The 16,452-nt window shown below is 59.8% G+C and overlaps 2 protein-coding genes across 3 annotated transcripts in view; one reads left to right on the plus strand and one right to left on the minus strand.

The window, feature by feature from the left end:
- The window catches only part of EMID1 (EMI domain containing 1), a 30,581-nt gene extending 20,982 nt beyond the window's left edge, over positions 1-9,599 (plus strand). Inside the window, exons 15-16 of one of the 2 annotated variants that reach the window (XM_059675843.1) lie at positions 5,012-5,096; positions 9,337-9,599. In XM_059675843.1, the coding sequence (XP_059531826.1) occupies positions 5,012-5,096; positions 9,337-9,461 (210 nt within the window). In that variant the 3' untranslated portion in view covers positions 9,462-9,599. Of the gene's footprint in view, positions 1-5,011; positions 5,097-6,009; positions 6,101-9,336 lie in introns of both variants that reach the window. The other variant, XM_059675842.1, reaches the window with a different exon arrangement.
- Positions 9,600-11,096: 1,497 nt separating this feature from the next.
- On the minus strand, positions 11,097-16,421 carry RHBDD3 (rhomboid domain containing 3). The gene is made up of 6 exons (XM_059676184.1): positions 16,262-16,421; positions 13,934-14,125; positions 12,922-13,305; positions 11,889-12,042; positions 11,512-11,799; positions 11,097-11,421 (listed from the first exon to the last, which is right to left on the minus strand). The coding sequence occupies exons 2-6, from the start codon at positions 14,079-14,081 to the stop codon at positions 11,244-11,246; spliced, it is 1,152 nt and encodes a 383-aa protein (XP_059532167.1). The 5' UTR covers positions 14,082-14,125; positions 16,262-16,421; the 3' UTR covers positions 11,097-11,243.
- Between the last annotated feature and the right edge of the window lie 31 nt (positions 16,422-16,452).

Genomic DNA, 16,452 nt, shown 5'->3' on the forward strand with positions numbered 1-16,452 from the left:
CACCGTCACACACGGAGGAAATTCACGGAGTGTGGGAAGAGCAGCCTAGAAACTGTCACGCATATAATGTAGATGGTAAATGAGATCATAGACTCCACTGTGCCCAAAAGACCCATAATTAACACGAAGTCCTAGACACCATTGCATACATAGGAGACCCAGGAGGAAGGGGAGGAGACACCTAGAAACTGTCCCAGGCACAGGGGAACCATAGAAAGTGAGATGAGGGGATCTGGAGAGCACCCTGCACAAAGGAAGAGTGGGGAGGGGGGCCTAGAAACTGTCACGTACACAGGAGACAGAATAAAAGAGAAAGGACACCTAGAAACCACATGTGGGGTCCTAGACACCGTCACAATCATCGGAGATCGTAAATCTACCTACCCAAGCGACCAAAAGCCCCTACATGCAGGGACCTGGACAGCGTCGCTGACATAGGCGACATTTGGAAAATGGACAGGATAGGGGTAGACACCCCTACGGGAGAGAGAACTGGGAAGCTCTTTTGGAGGCTGGTCCCGTGCCTCCCTCTCCCCCGCCCCCATCCCTGGTGCAGTCTGGCTGGGAGGTCCTGCTTCCTGGCGGGCACTGGCTGGTGAGGACATGGGAAGCACCCAGCGCCCGCCTTGCCCTCTCTGCTCCTGATTGTGGGGTCAGTGATGGATACAGCCGTGGGAGTCCCCACCCTGCACGAGTCCAACCCCATGTCTTTCCCCGACTTCTGGGGTCCTGCTACCTTTCTGGCAAGCCTCTCCCAGCTCCTCACTGCCACCCCACCTCTCCCACCGCACCCCCACCCCCACCCCGGGTGGCTCCAGAGCCTCTTAAGCACACCGGTGTGAGCCCAGCCCTGTGCCTCTCCTCGGCCCCTGCCGGGCCCCTCCCAGCACATTTTCCACCGCCCGGGAAAGGCGGGAGGGCGAGGTGAAGCCTGAATTAGGCTCAGCAGCCCCGTCCCTGCATGGGGACCCCAGCCGGAGAACAGATGCCGGAACTATCCCACATCAGGCCTCAAACCCAGGACCACCTGTGGGAGGGGCCCCAAGAGGTAGCAGGGCCCCTGCCCACCCACCTGCCTCCCCCTCCCCCTTCCCCTCCCGCACCTCTGCGCCTGCTTGCTGCCTACCTGGGAGGGGCCTGCTGGGCTGGGGCTGCATGAGGCTTTGGAGGCTGGGGAGCTGTTCTGTTGGGAGCAGGTGGGAATGAGGTCGTGTGGGGAGGGACCCTGGGGACTCCCATCCACACTCGACCAACCCCACTGCGGAGCCACTGGCCCCGCTGTAGCTCAGCAGTGACACCCAGTGGCCGTGTGCACGCACTGCACGCACTGCTAGGGAGTGACAGGTGGGCCAGCCAAGCCCAGGCTTTTTCAGCTCCCAGGACTGGGGGGCAACCAGCTAACATTCGCCCAAGCACCTCCTCGGTGGGCGCCAGGCCCAGGACACAGATGCAATTTGGACACTGGCCCCACCCTCACGGTGGTCACCGGGAGGCGGGGGTGGCAGGGGGGCAGACAGACTAGTAACCAGCAGCAACCGGACAAGGGGAGCTCAGTTGTGATGGGGGGTGGGGGGTGGGGCACGTGGATTTAGCATCTTCCTGGTGGAGAACGTGCCGGGGCCTGAAAGATACATTAACCAGGCAAAGGGTGTTGAGACAGAGGAGCGGGGCGCCGTGTGTTTGCACTGGGAGTAGCAGAGTGTGAAGGACAGAGGTCAAGACTTAGGAGACCATAGTGAGGAATTTGAACTTTGTTCTGTGAGCAGTGGGGGGGTCACTGAAATAGTATGAGCAGGAGACTGATGTGGTCAGAAGGTGCCTCTGTGACCCTGTGGAGAATGAACGGGAAAAGCAGGAAGATGAGGTGGAAGGCTGTAGGTAGAAGGCTGTAGGTAGAAGGCTGTCTGGTCATCATGGCAAGAGCCTGGGGGCTGGAACTGGGAATGGGGCAGTGAGGATGGACAGATGTCACTGGAGCTAAGCGACGTTTGGGTGCTGGTTTGGCTGCAAGGGGGAGCGAGAAGTTAAGGGAGACGCACAAGAGTCAAGGAGAGCCAGGAGAAGGGGCCCGCTGGGTTTTGTCCATGGAAAATGGGAGACATCTATTATGGCCAAGTGGGGGCATTCAACAGGCCCTGGCGCTCAGGCCAGGCTGGGGCAGTGGGCGGGGGGGGGGGGTGACTAGGGTGTCATCAGAGCAAACAGCAGGTCCCCCATCTAGGGAGGGATCCAAATAGCAGAATCTTTTTTTTTTACGTTTTTCAAAATTTTTATTTTAAAAACTTTCAAATACACTGAAATGTTGGTTACAATGAATATTATTCTCCCCTTCGTATTTTGCCACATTTGCTCTATCTTTCTCTCTTTATATATTTGCAGACCTTTTTTCTAATCCATTGAAAGCAAGTTTCATGCTTCATCCACATCTCCCCTAACATGTCATTGTGCATCTCAAAAGACTATGGACATTCCCCCAAAGAGCCACAATACCGCTGTCACACCTAAGAAAGCTGACATGAATCCAGCGCAATGATGCCACTTAATATGTAACATATACAAACTTTATCAGTGGTACCCAAAATGCCTTTTATAGCTGTTTTTTTTAAACTTCTGATCAAGATTCATACATTACATTTGGTTGTACCTCTAGTCTTTTTTTTTTTTTTTTTTTAGCAACCTATAGTCTCTTTTTAAAAAAGTACATTTTTATTGATTTCAGAGAGGAAGGGAGAGGGAGAAAGAGAGAGAAACAACAATTATGAGAAAGAATCATGGATCGGCTGCCTCGTGCACGCCCCACACTGGGGATTGAGCCTGCAACCCAGGTATAGGCCCTGAGTGGGAATCGAACCATGACCTCCTGGTTCAGAGGTCGATGCTCAACCACTGAGCCACACTGGGCAGGCATCTGTAATCTCTTTTAGTCTAGGACGGGCCTTCTGCCCTTTTTTTCTTCTCTTGACTCTGCCTTTTGGTGAATGCTCCGCCATGTGGATTTGCCTGGTTGGCTCCTGGTGATGAGAGGCAGGTTAGATGCTCCTGGCGGGAGCACTGAGGAGGGATGTGGTGCCCTCTGACTGCATCTCAGCAGGAGGCTCATGATGTCCGCTTGTCCCACTGTCCATGCGGGATATAGTTTAACAATTTTTGAAGGTCATCCACTTTCAGATCCTCCTCCCGTAATACTTGAAGAGAGATTACTTTGGTGTACAGCCTGTGGTGACCCTGTGACCCCCCCCCCCCAGGCTGCAATAGCCATTCAGTGGCCCGAGGGAAACTCCATCCATGTGATGTGGACAGGACACCTGGATCATAACAGTCACAGTGGGCTAGACCACAGTGAGCTAGCCCTCGCCGGTTTGGCTCAGTGGATAGAGCGTCAGCCTGTGGACTGAAGGGTCCCGGGTTCGATTCCGGTCCAGGGTACAGGCCTGGGTCACGGGCTCAATCCCCAGGGGCGTGCAGGAGGCAGCTGATCAATGATTCTCTCATCACTGATGTTTCTATCGCTCTCTCCCTCTCCCTTCCTCTCTGAAATCAATAAAAATATTTGCCATCTGGGGCTCTGTTGGAATTGAGGTATCTACATCGCAGATAGCTAAGTCTGGACTAGGAAAGGAGGGAGGGAGTGTGAGTTTGGGCAAGACCGTGGGCCCTATGCTGTGGAAGGAAAGGACAGACAGATTGGTAGCAAGTGACAGTGAGTGCCAGCTGGTGGTCTCTGCCACGAGCGCTGGAGAGCAGCTGGCATTGCTTGGCAGTAGGGAGCCCCCAGATCAGGGAGGCCTGGGAGCAGGGTAGCTTTTTGGGCCTGGCGCTGCCACATCCCTGGGCCTGGGGGCTAGAGGAGCTGCTTAGAAGAGAGGGTGGGGCTGAGGGCTGGGCTCTTGGGCCTGCAGAATACAGGCATGTAGCAGTCTGGAGCCTGGGAGGGATGAGCCCAAAATGGGAAGGGACTGGGGAGAGGGTGCCAGGGCCAGAACCTCAGCTTTGCCAGCATTTTTAAAAATATATATATTTTTGCCCTAACCGGTTTGGCTCAGTGGATAGAGCATCGGCCTGCGGACTGAAATGTCCCAGGTTCGATTCCGGTCAAGGGCATGTACCTTGGTTGTGGGCACATCCCCAGTGGGAGGTGTGCAGGAGGCAGCTGATCGATGTTTCTCTCTCATCGATGTTTCTAACTCTCTATCCCTCTCCCTTCCTCTCTGTAAAAAATCAATAATATATATATATATATATATATATATTTTTTTTTAAATAGTTCAGCTCTTTTTTTTTTAATATATCTTATTTTTTACAGAGAGGAAGGTAGAGGGATAGAGGGTTAGAAACATTGATGAGAGAGAAACATCGATCAGCTGCCTCCTGCACACCTCCCACTGGGGATGTGCCCGCAACCAAGGTACATGCCCTTGACCGGAATCGAACCTGGGACCCTTCAGTCCACAGGCCGATGCTCTATCCATTGAGCAAACCGGTTAGGGCTTTGCCAGCATTTTAAACAGCTCCCCAGTAGCAGTGCCACTTGAACATGTGCTAATTTTACTTGTACATATTCATTTGAACGGAAAGAATATTGGTCAGTAGCCTGAGCCCACTGATGGATAGAGACAGAGAGTGTGTCGGTATAAAGAATATTAGAGACGGCGCAGCGGGGCTGTGTGGCCACCTCTAGCGCACATTCTGTGGCAGGTTCCATGGCAGGCTCTGGTCAGCAGCGCAGCCCCTGTGGACTGGCATCCCCTCGCCCCCGGTGCAGCAGGACCTGCAGGGTGTGGGGAGACAGCAGCCAGCTGGGATCCACCAGGACTCACCGGGAGGGCTGCTTCTGCCTGCTCTGCCCCCTCCCGTCCTTTCCTGGCCTTGTCCCGCTGTCCGTGGGCCCTGGGCTGTGGCAGGGGTGCCGGCTGCAGGTGCATGACCAGGGCGGGGCATGGGCCACCAGCAGGCTTTGCAGGGCCCCTTCCCCTGCCCCCTTCACGGCTGCATCTGTCTCTTTCCTCCGCAGGGGGAGGGGTTGCACCAACTACGCGAGGCTTTGAAGATTTTAGCTGAGAGGGTTTTAATCTTGGAAACAATGATTGGGCTCTATGGTGAGTAGAGACAGACGGACAGACAGCCCAGCCCCTGCCCACCAGCCTTGCCCAGGCCCTCCAGGGTGGAGCTGCCTGGGCCCAGTCATGAGGCCGGAGAGGCCAAGCCCACCGACCCCTCAATGACTGGTCCCTCCGACACAGGGGAACCTGGGCCTCACCTCTGAGGTCAGACTTGGGCCTCCTGGCATTGTGGGTGATGTGGCTTCCAGGCCTGCAGGGGACACCAGAGGTGACAGATTGGGAGTTTGGAAGAAATCCGCAATGAAGCCAAACTCCAGACCAGCAGTAAGGGGACTGTGGGTGACAGAGCCAGGCTGCAACAGTGCAGGGGGTTGTGGGAAATAAAGTCAGAGCCCAGGCCTGCAGGAGGATTATGGGTAATGGGTCCAGACTTCAGTCAGGCTTCAGCTCTAGAGAAAGCATGGGTAACAGAGCCAGTCTCCAGGCCCACAGAAATGCAGGGGACTGCGAGTGCCAGAACCAGGCCCACAGAAATGCAGGGGACTGCGAGTGCCAGAACCAGGCTCAGGTCCCAGGGGCCTCTGGGTAATATCCTACCCACCAATTCTGATCCTCCCTCACCCAGAAGCCCCCAGAGGCCCTCGCGGCAGGTCTTCCTGGCCTCAGATATCCCCGTGACAGCTTCCCTTTCCCTCTGGTCCTCCTAACCTCCCCTGAGGGTCCCTGTAGGGGTCTGTCAAGCCCTCATCTCAGCCCAGGAATTCACCCACCAACCCTCTAACCATTATCCATCTGGTCACGTGAGGAGCCAGGCTAGCCCTGTCCCCACTCAGAGACTCACACCCAGGCTCCTGCCTTGAAGCCGGCTGGTGCCTGGCCCGTGCACCCCCCTCGGCCCCGCCCTCGGAGGCCGGACTCGCACCGTCTGCTCTTCTCGATCTCCCATCAGGCTCCTAGCTTACAGAGCTTCCTGCAGCAGCAGGCTCAGCTGGAGCTCCTGGCCAGACGGGTCACCCTGCTGGAAGCCATCATCTGGCCAGGTAACGGCAGGGTGGGCCGGCAGGGGCAGCCCCTTCCAGGAAGGGCCTGGGAAGGGCCTGGGGTCACAGAAGGCAACTCCCTGTGCTGGACCCAGGCCCTCGGACACTCATTCTTGAGTCCGTCCATCCAGCAGGCAGACAGGGCCTGGCACGGAGAAGGCTAGGGTCACTAGTTCTTGAGTGAGCGAGCACCTCCTCTGTGCCCGGCTTCTAGCTTGGCACAGGCTCCCACAGATAAAACAGACATAGTCCTGTTCTCACGGAGCTTAGGCTGTGGGGGTGCAGGGGGAGCCCTGGAACTGGCCGTTAAACCCAAGGTGAGGAATGCCATGGGGGAGTGAGTACAGGCAGCTGTGAGAGCACAGAAGTGCCCCTGACCAGGCTGTGGGTGGGGGGTGGGGAGGAGGAAGGTGTCTCAGGGAGGGCTCCCTGGAGGAGGTACTGGCTCAGTGGAACCCTGAAGGGCAAAGCTCAGGGGCAAGTGAGAGGCAGAGGAATAACATGGGCAACAGCCAAGAAGCCAGAGGGCCTGAAGGGACCGTCAGGAGATTGCTGAGGGCTGAATGCTCAAGGACCAATTTGAGACGGTCCTTGAAGGCCATTGGGGAAGCACAAAAGGTTAGACACCAGGTGGGTGTTATCTCTCCTGGGCCTGGTTTGTCCGCTAAGGAGTCTCCCCCATTGCAGTGCAGTCTGTGGCTGGCCCTGGCGAGGCGAGGATTAGCTACCCTCCGGGCTAAACCGTTCCTCACCTGCCTGCTAAGAGGCCCCATCTCACCACCCAGTCCTGGCTCATCCGTGCACACAGGGTCTTGGGTGTCATGCCCTACCTCCCATCTAAGTTACAAGTCGGGGAGTTGAGGCCCTCCCCCCCCCAGCCCCCCCGCCAAAGCCAAAGTGGGCCAAGGCTAGGGCTGCGCCTCATTCGTTCGACAAAACGGTAGGGTGAACCTACTGGAGGCCAGGTCTGGGCCAGCACCTAGCAGGCCCCAGGGATACCTGCCTTGGGGAGCTCCCATTGAGGGGCAGGGGATCCTTCACATCTACAGAGACGAGGGCCCTGGGGTCCGGGAGCACCAAGGACGTGGGTGAGAACAGTCACTTCTCGGTGGGGGCAGGACGCTTCCTGGAAGATGGGGCTGGTGTTAGGTCAGGGAAGGTGCCCGCAAGCGCGCCAGCAGGAGAAGGTGGGAAGGGCAGCCCCCTCCCCCCCGCCCCCTCCTGCCCCGGTTCCTGGTTTGTCACGGTGAAGGCCCGGAGGTTGGAAGGTGTGTGTGTGGTCTGCTTCCAGAGCTCCTCTTACCAGACCACATGGCTCTTCTGACTCCTAGAAACATAACTGACCACCTCCCAGACCTCCTTCCTCTCCCAGAGGAGGGACCTACACCGAATCCCAGGCTCTCAGCACCTTCTCAGGTCCCCTCACCTCCTCAGGCAGGAGCCAGAAGGGACTCACTGTGGCCTGAGATCTATCCCCCGCCCTCCCTCAGCCAACTCTGTCTCCAGCAGCCCTCCCTCAGCCAGCTGTGTCTCCAGCAGCTCAGGGAGGAATTGCTGGTCACGTAGGAAGGCCCACGGCCACACTCTGTGGCCACGAGCCTAGAGCAGAGATCCCAGGAGCCCGCCCTGGTTGTGGGCCTGGGAGGGGTGGTGTGGGAGGAGGGAAACAGAGGAGGAGGAGGAGATGAAACCATCCCCGTTGGCCCATCCTGCACAGCTGGGACTCACATTTAGGATACAATCAAGAATAACAATAGTAACCGCTGGGCTGGAGGATTTACAATCCTCTCCAGGCCTCACACCAAGCTTGCTAGGTGGGCGGTAGACACCAGGCCCATTTCACAGATGAAGACGGGTTCCGAGGGCGCACATGTCTCCCTCGGGCCGAAGGGGCAGCAGTGGCAAGGTCAGGGGTCCGCCCTGGGTCGGTCCTCTAACGCCCTGGCTCTTTGGGCTCCATCGGCAAAGGTTCAGACACCCCTGCTCCACCAGGCACTGAGGGGGTTCCAGAGGAAGCCAAGGCCCTGAATTTAATCATTTAATTCATGGTCACAAGCTCAGCCGTCCCAATGACCAAGTAATCCAGCTCGTACTGTGAAAGCCACTTTGCACTCAGGCCGTTAAGGGTGTGACAACAGGAGTGCGACCCCCGAGTTCCAGGAGGCTCAAAGGTCTGTGACTGGCCCAAGGCCACATGACGGGACCTGGTGGGACAGGACTTGGCCTTGGCTGACGCTGGAGCGCTGCTTCCTCCTCCCGTCCTCCCCGATTTAGGGCGTGAAACGTCCCTTGACTGTGACATGTTTATTTGTCCGAGTCCCCAGATCGCAGCCCAGAGGTGCATGGGAGGCTGGGCACCGCACCGGGGACTTAACGGTTATGATGAGGCAGTGCCTATGGGAGACGCTGGTGCTGCCACAGGCCGTCTCTCTCCTGTGACCCGGGGTTGGGAGGCGAGTCAAGTCCTCCATCCTGGGCTTTTCCCTGAGCGTCGCCCTCCCCCTAGGGCCTGGCCTGCTCGGTTAGCTTTGGGAGGGACTGAATGATGGTCACAGAAGGCTTCCTAGAGGAGGTAGGCCATGCTCTGGGTTTTGAAGGATGAGTAGGTTTTTAGGTGGCAAGAATGCCAATTACTCCAGGCGGGGGCATATCTCACCATAGCCTGATTGGAACTGACTTCAATAATTGTAGGAGCTGGCCAGGGCTCGGAGTACAACTGGAACTGTCCCGCTGGTTTTAGAGATGAGACCAATGAGGCCCCGACAGAGGTCCAGTTTGCCCAGAGCCACAGAGTAGGTCAGTGGCAGAGCCTGGCCTTCCTAAACCCTCCCCCGCCAAAAGCGGCCTAATCAGAGAGAGGAAAAGTGAGTCTGTCCTTTGGCCTTAGTTTACCCAGCTGTGAAATGGGGATGACTCAGAGCATACCTTCACCCCAAAATGTAGAAAAGAAAAAACAATACCATTTCTGTGGAGCACTCACTACAGACTAAGCCTTTCAGGAACATGGTGGGCCCATTTATCCCCACTGGACAGAAAACCAGAGGCCCGCGTGCCCTCATTGGGTTGGGGACTGATAACTCCTTGAGGTGGGGGACACTAACCAGTTTGCAGACCCCCTTTTTCCTACAGCTCTGCCTCCTGGATGCCAGGGCAGAGTACACCTGGCTGGGTGCCCAGGGGAGGCGGGTGCCCTACACAGACCTCACTAACCCTGCCTCTCTCCTTCCCTCCGGCAGAACCAGAGGGGTCAGGGGCAGGCCCTGCCGGCGTGGGCACCCCCAACCTCCTTCGGGGCAAGAGGGGAGGACACACAGCCAACTACCGGATCGTGGCCCCCAGGAGCCGCAACAAGAGAGGCTGAGGGTGGCGGTGGCCCCTCGGGTGGGCCAGGCCAGCCGCCTCCGGGGGCCGCCCATCCATATTTATTAACGTCCTCAGGGTCCCTCTGCCACCTAGGCCTTTGGGGGAAGCAGGGCTAGGTCCTGGCCCCCCAGGCATGGCTGCCACGTATGAGGCTCAGCAGGGACGGGGTCTGAGGAGAGGTGGCCCAGGGGGGAGGTGGGGCCTTGCTCTGTGAAATGGGGTGATGCAGGCCAGCAGGGAGCGGGTGGCAGGTTCAGGTTCGTGGTTCGTCTTCCCATCAGCCGCCCAGGCATCGGGCCTGCAGGCACTGCGGGAGCTGAAGCTCTGCCTGGCCCTCAGCACATGCAGGGACTTGGAGGGCAGACTCGCCTCCCTTCCTCCCCATCAAACCTCTTCTCTGGTTCTCTGGTTTCTGGTGCTGGGTTCCCAACCCTGAGGTCAAGCTGCCGGAGCTGACAGGATGCTGTGGACTCCTCGACTCAGTTCTGCCCCCAGAGCCCTAAGCTACTCCTATGTCCCTAGTGGTGGGGAAAGGGGCCAGGGACATGGAAAGGGAGGAGCCACCTGTCCCACAGCCTGTGACCGACACAGGAAATAGGTGCTACCGGCCAATAAAGGCCCCGGCCTGTTCCCCACCAGCCTGGCCTCAGTGTGTGCTTTATGGGGGGCAGCAGGCAAGGCCAGGGGCCTCGTTTCTCTTCTGCGGCCTTCACTGCCCACCTGCAAAGCAGGTTTGAGGCTCCCCTGGCCATCACCTGGCAAGGGGGAGGTGAGCAGAACAGCACTCAGGCCACCCCACCCGCCAGCCAGGTGTCCAATGGCTGTGGCCTCTGAGAGGCCTGGGGAGCAAGGAGCTGCCAAGCCTGAGGGCAGCTTCTAGCCTGGGTACCCAGCAGCTTCTGAGCCTGTTTGCACAACCGAGGAAGTGAAAGCGATGGCGGCCCTCAGCCTTACCAGTCTGTTCCTGGGCCCCAGCTGGTGACCCCCAGCAGGGCCGACTGCTCCAGGTGTAGCCCCTGCACCACCCCTCAGTCCAGCTTCCCAGGCGCCCCTCTGCCTTACCCCTCCCCCAGCCCAACCCCCTGCCCTCTTAGCTCTGTCTGCGCCTCCCCTCCCTGGGAAGGGCCAAGGCTCAAGGGGGCCAGGAGGGAGGAGCTGCCGCTTCAAAGCTGAGGAAGCTTCTCCCCCACAGCACCCCCACCCTTCGCTTCCTGCCCAAGGGGCCCAGCAGAGCTCAGCCCCCAGCCTCCCAGCCTGCTCTGGGCTGGGCCTAGGAGACCCACAGAATTGGGCCTGTCCAGCGGGTACACTGGGGGCTGGGACAGTGAAGGGATGGTATTCCCGGGTAATCAGGGAGGGATTCCTGGAGGACTCTGTGTAGGCTGAGACCACGGATGGGTAGAAATTAGCTGGGAAACGGGTGATTAAGAATGCTCCACAGCAGCGGGTCCAGCCAGCAAGACCGAGGTGGAGGACAGAGCTCCCTGGAGGAAGAGGCTGTGTGGTGCAGAGACGGCAACGCTGCATCTGGACATCAGGGAGCTGCTCTCCTGCGATTGGCTGTTCGTTCACGTTCATTCATTCACCCCGATGCCAGCACAGAAGAGTCGGATACAACTGCTGCCCCGAGGAGTCCAGGGTGAAAAGAACCGGTTTTTATTCTACACAGTGCAGGGCGCTGAGGGGCCTCCCCTGCACCCACGTGACTTAGTACTTGGGGCTGGAACTCCGTGTAGCCAACCATGGGCAAGGACTCCTGTCGCCTGAGGGCCGGCCTGTGCTAGGGGGGCCCAGGACGCTCAGGGTGGGCGAGCCCACTCCTCCCCTGAGTCACCAGGGCCTCAGCGCCCACCTCCCCGCTGACCAGCAGTGACACCGCACCCTCCACACGACCGGTGGCTGCCAGTGCCACCACGGCCTGCTCCATGGGGAAGCCCATGCGTTCCAGCTGCTGCAGCCTGTGCGACGGAGGGGACAGGGAGAGTGTCAGGGCCACCTCCAGCCCCCACACCAGGGGACCCCCCCTGCCCCCCCCCCCCCCGCCCTACCGTAGAGAGGAAACGGAGGACTTGGGCAGCCAGAGCGGGCTCCTGGGAACCTGGGCTGGCCCCTCAAGGAGCGAGGCCTGGATCCCCTCCTGCAGCATCTGCTCATCGAGGGCTGCCCACAGCGGGGAGCCGGGAGGAAAGCTGGGCCCAGGCCAGGCCAGGCCAGCCTCTGAGGAGCCCTCCCAGTTCGGCTGCACAGGCCCCAGGCCCGGTGGGAGTGGGCCTGAGCCTTCGCTGTAAGACCAGAGACTAGACGAGGCCGCGTACGGAGGTCCAGGGGTAGGAAGCCTGGAAGGGCAGAAACAGGAGAGGGCTTGACTGCCAGCCACTGCCACCGCTCCCGCCACCAGGGCCGGGGGCCTGGGCATCCCCCTCACCTCACTCCAGGAAGGGTGACGGGCAGCTCAGCCACACTGCCTGGGGCGGGAAGGAGCCGGAGCGGCCAGCACCCCAGGACCCTGCACAGGAAGCCCTGCAGCACCTGCAGCCTCCGCTCAGAGGGCTCCAGCCACCGGAAGGCCCCGGCTGCATCTGTCTGCCCAGGCAGGGCGGCTGGTCAAGGAAAACCACAACCAGCCAGGAGGGAGCCCAACTGCATGCCAGACCCTGTGCCAAGTGCACGATGGGCACTGCCTCTCATCTCCTCACTGTGGCCCTGCCTGGGATGTTGACACCCAGTCAGCAGTGGAAGTGCAGGGAGGAGAAGGGGGCTGCCTGAAGCTACTCAGCCAGTAAGAGGTGGAGCTGGATGAGGCTCACCCCAAAGACCTGTCTCATCCCGTTTCAGCCACTGCTGCCCCCTCCGGGCCCAGAGCCCTCACTACCCGCTCAGGGCTCTGACTCAAGGCGTGAGCCTGGACCCATGGACACAACCCACTATTGCCCTCGGCCAGGCCCACGTGCTCCCCAAACCAGGATTCAGCGAGGCCTCGGCAGCTCGCGTCCCCAATCCCAAACAACTATAGGAGGTCGCCTGTGCCCACTCCTCTCTCCGACTGCACTGTTTTCCCAACAGGCACTAAGTATCTTGAAGCAAAAGCCTGTGTTTAAAGCCCAGAGGGCCCAGCTCACTCTCACCCTGGCCTTTGCCCCGTCTCCTTTCTCACTTCTCTTTACCCGAACCCCTCATCCTGTGTGCCTCAGCTTCGATGCCACCTCCACTGGAAAGGTCCAGGTTAGGGGCCTCCTTGGGCCCCCTCAGCCCTCCTCAGTTCCCCAGTGAAGGGTAGTTGGCACCTCCGGCTGGCCACAGCCCGGAGCCTGGCTAGAGGACTCGGAGATGCTCCTGGAATGTGTGCCCGGCTTTCCAGCATTGTTAGGCCTGACCCACTTGTGCCAGTTCCCACATACCCTGGGAGCCCAGTCACCACCCACACATCTACACAGGCCCAGGGTCCGGGCAAAGGATACAGGCCAGGCCAGCCAGGAGGCCGCAGAAGAGCTGCAGGAAGGGTGGCTCAGAGGTGAGCAGTGGCGTCAGGGCAAGCAGCAACCATGGCAACAGCCACGGTGGCACCGCCCCATGGAGCCCTCTAGGGTGGTACCCCTGCCCTGATAGCATGGCCAGGTGGACGGGCATGTACCCGCAGCCACCAGCTGCAGCGGACACCCCGAGGCCTGCCAGCAGCGCCGCCATTAGCCCAGCAGCCAGGGCGAGTAGGGTGGAGGCATGCAGGAACCGCAGCGTGCCCAGGTGGTACTCCTGCCGCCAGCCCAGCACGGGCAGGAGCAGCAGACTCAGGAGCAGGCTGGGTAGGGCCGTGTGACCCAGAGCATGGGTCAGCAGCCGGTGTGCTGGGAGAGAGAAGGGGCTTATGTGCCAGGTTAGTGGCCCCCACCCCCAAGGCTGTCCCAGGTGTGCCAGGCTGGGAATGGCCCTCTGCCAGGGCCACCCCTAAGCCAGCCTCGCCTCCCCAGGAGCCAACATGGGCCCGCTGCCAGCAGTCACTCATGGAGGGAACCAACAGCTTCCAAATACAATGGCCGCCGCCCGCTGCACTGAACAGTACAAGCCAGACCCACCCTCAGGCTTCTCAAAAGCAATCAGCCCTGATGAGTCACTTAACCCGTGGGCATCACTTAGATTCTTCAACTGTAAATGGCAGCCGCTGTTATTACTGGGAGCCGGGCACTCGGCTGCACTTTGCACTGAGCTGGGGTCACTCAAACTCCCATCCTCGTGCTTAGGTGAAAGCCTTCGTTCTTATTTCAAGAGAAAGACGTCAGTCACGGGAAACTTCTGAAAAGAATTCCTACTCACAGGCTCCCACCCCTGCTGGCTCTGCTGCCCTCCTTGGCTGTGGGTGAGGGGGCATGCTCCATCCAAGGCTCCCCTCCCGGGGGCGTGCCGCTCCCACCAAGTCGTCTTGGGCCCTACAGCCTGTCTCCTGCCCCCTCCGAGGCCCAGGCAGCCAGCCCTCACCCTGCCAGGGGTCCAGCAGCAGCTCTGGGGCCAGGGCCAGGCTGGGACCGGCCCCCACCAGCCACAGGCAGCTCATGAGCAGCATCAGGACTGAGGAGGCAAGAGGCGGCGCTGGAGACAGGAGGCCGGGGGGGCCTCCGTCATACATAGCTTGGCTGAAGGTGGTCGAGGGCAGTCTTGGGGTTGTGTGCTCTGGGTAAAGGAGAACAGTAACGGTCATTATGGCAGCTCTTATCGGATGTCCTTTCAATTGCCCTCAGTTTTACAGAAGTAGGAACCGAGGCTGGAGGGACAGACCCAGCCACTCGGCCATAGAGGAGCTCAGATCCTAACCATGTGCTTGGCCATCTTTCCAGTCCACTGGCCTGTGTCTGGGGATGGGAACAGCCAGACCAAAAGGGCCCTGAGCCCTGAAGAGCCCCGGGGGGGGGCCGGAACACGGCAGGAAAGTTGAACTGGGGCCCTGGACTCCCAAACAGAGGGCTGTGGCCTCCCAGGGCACATTCCCGGCCATCTCCAGCTTCCCTCCGGCTGCCAACCACCTACCTTCCTCCCTCCTACCCTCCACAGGCCTCAGCTGCCCTAGACCCAGGGGTAGAGACCAGCCAATGGGCAGGCCGGTTAGGGAGGGGGTGGGGCAGAAGGGTTTGAGGAGGGGTAGCAGGAGCTCCCCAAGTGCATACAACGTGACACTGGACCAAGACGTTCACTCCCACAAAGCCCTAAGCACAGCCCGTCTTGTCCTACCCACCCCCCCACCCCCCGTTTTCACAGGAACCTTCCGGTGTCCCCTTCTTCCCGCTGTGTACCCGAGGGCGAGCTTTCCAACCTCTGAGCCTCTACTTCCTCTTCTGTAAAATGGGGATGAAGAGAAAGGCGTGACTAAGGCAGCCGACTCCTGCTCATTTACCTGCAGCCAGCAGGCTAACTGTGGGAGGCAGGCGTCACCACCAGCCGCTCCAACACGGGGAGGCCTCAACCCGAAGGCGGCGGCTCCAAACTGGCTCGTTCAAACTCTGGCCTCAAACGTGCCCATTCCCTCCAACAGGGCGAGGCTTTTCCTCCCGTCCTCTCCCAGCCTGGGGGACCCCCCTCACGCCTGGCCAGGTCTGTCTGTCTGTCTGTCTCAGGGGTCCCACTGAACTGACTTCACAGGACAGGAAGCAAAATCCTAGAGAGACAAGGCTGCCTCATCCGCTCCCTTGCCACCAGAATCAAAAGCCACCTGCCAGTTTCCTGCAGAAAAAAATGTAGAAAGCTCCTCTGCCTCCATATGCAAAAGGCAAACTCCTGGCTGGCTGGCTGGTGTGGCTCAGATCTACGAACCAGGAGGTCCTGGTGCAGTTCCTGGTTCAGGGCACGTGCCAGGGTTGGGGGCTCCATCCCCAGTGTGGGGTGTGCAGGAGGCAGCCAATCAGTGATGCTCTGCCATCATTGATGTTTCCCTCTCCCTCTCCCTTCCTCTCTGGAATCGATATATATATATATATATATATATATATATATATATATATATATATATTTTTTTTTTTTTTAAGAAAAACTCCTTTGCACCGTTGGAAGCCCAACTCAGACGTCCCCCCCATTTCCTGGCCCCCACATTGTGGATGAGTCCTATCTAATGAGCACGGCTTAGCCTGGCGGGTGGTCTGAGCTGGAGGGGTGGTGTGTGTGTTGGGGGGGGGGTGGTCGCTCCTCTGACTCATCCCCAAGTCCCCCGGGTGCTCCCACACCCAGATGGTGCTTTGTGTGTCCACTGGAGGAAAAACACTGGCGTGGCATCCCGCCGAGGGCTCTGGGTGAGGCTGGGCTCAGAGGTGAACCCAGGAAGCCAAGGCACCCTCACAGCCCCTCCCCCCCCTCGCACGGGTGACGGCCTTACCCCCCCCCCCCCCGCCTCCCCCTCCAGACCCGGGACTGAACCCTGGGGCCGCTGCGTCCTGAAAATGGGGCGGTGCACCACCAGGCCCCGCCCCCCGCACCGGGCGGCCGGAGGCTGGAAGGGGACGGCGAGGACGCCCCGGGGAGATTCCTCCGGCGGATGGAGGGGGGGGGGGGTCCCGAGGTGCGGATCGGACTCAGCTTTGTGACTTTAGGAAAAGTACCCCAATTCCGGGGGCCTGTTCCCCCTTCTGTAAAATCAAGGGTATTAGGCGAGGGATGATTAAAGGGCTTTTTCAATCTCGACCGTTACTGGGGCCGGGCCGGGGGGAGTGGGGGCGCCTCTGGGGGGCGGGCGCTTCGTTCGGGGCCTCCCATCCAGCCCCCCCCGCCCCCCGCCTCGGCCTCCACCCCCGCCGTCCGAAGCCACGTGTCTGGGGTACTCACTGCGGAGCCAGCGCGCCCCCTCCCCGCGAAGGCCGGGCGGGGCCCCCGGCTGCGAGCAGGGGCTCTGGCCTCCCGCGAGGCCCGAGCGCCCGAAGCCCCTGCTGCTCGCACGCGGGCGCGTGACCCGGGCGGCCGGCCGGCGCCCCCCCCCGGCCCCCCCCGCCCCTCAGCCGCCGGCGGATTACTCAGCA

This window comes from Myotis daubentonii, chromosome 19, assembly GCF_963259705.1.
Source record: "Myotis daubentonii chromosome 19, mMyoDau2.1, whole genome shotgun sequence".
In the NCBI taxonomy this organism is placed as follows: Eukaryota; Metazoa; Chordata; class Mammalia; order Chiroptera; family Vespertilionidae; genus Myotis; species Myotis daubentonii.

Coding starts and splice junctions, on each gene's coding strand:
- RHBDD3 (XM_059676184.1), bottom strand. CDS start 14,081: ATGTATGACGGAGGCCCCCCCGGCCTCCTGTCTCCAGCGCCGCCTCTT. Junction 12,043..12,921: donor CCTCCTGGCTGGCCTGGCCT/GTATCCTTTGCC, acceptor CTGGGCAGACAG/ATGCAGCCGGGGCCTTCCGG. Junction 11,800..11,888: donor GTCACCCTTCCTGGAGTGAG/GTGAGGGGGATG, acceptor CTGCCCTTCCAG/GCTTCCTACCCCTGGACCTC.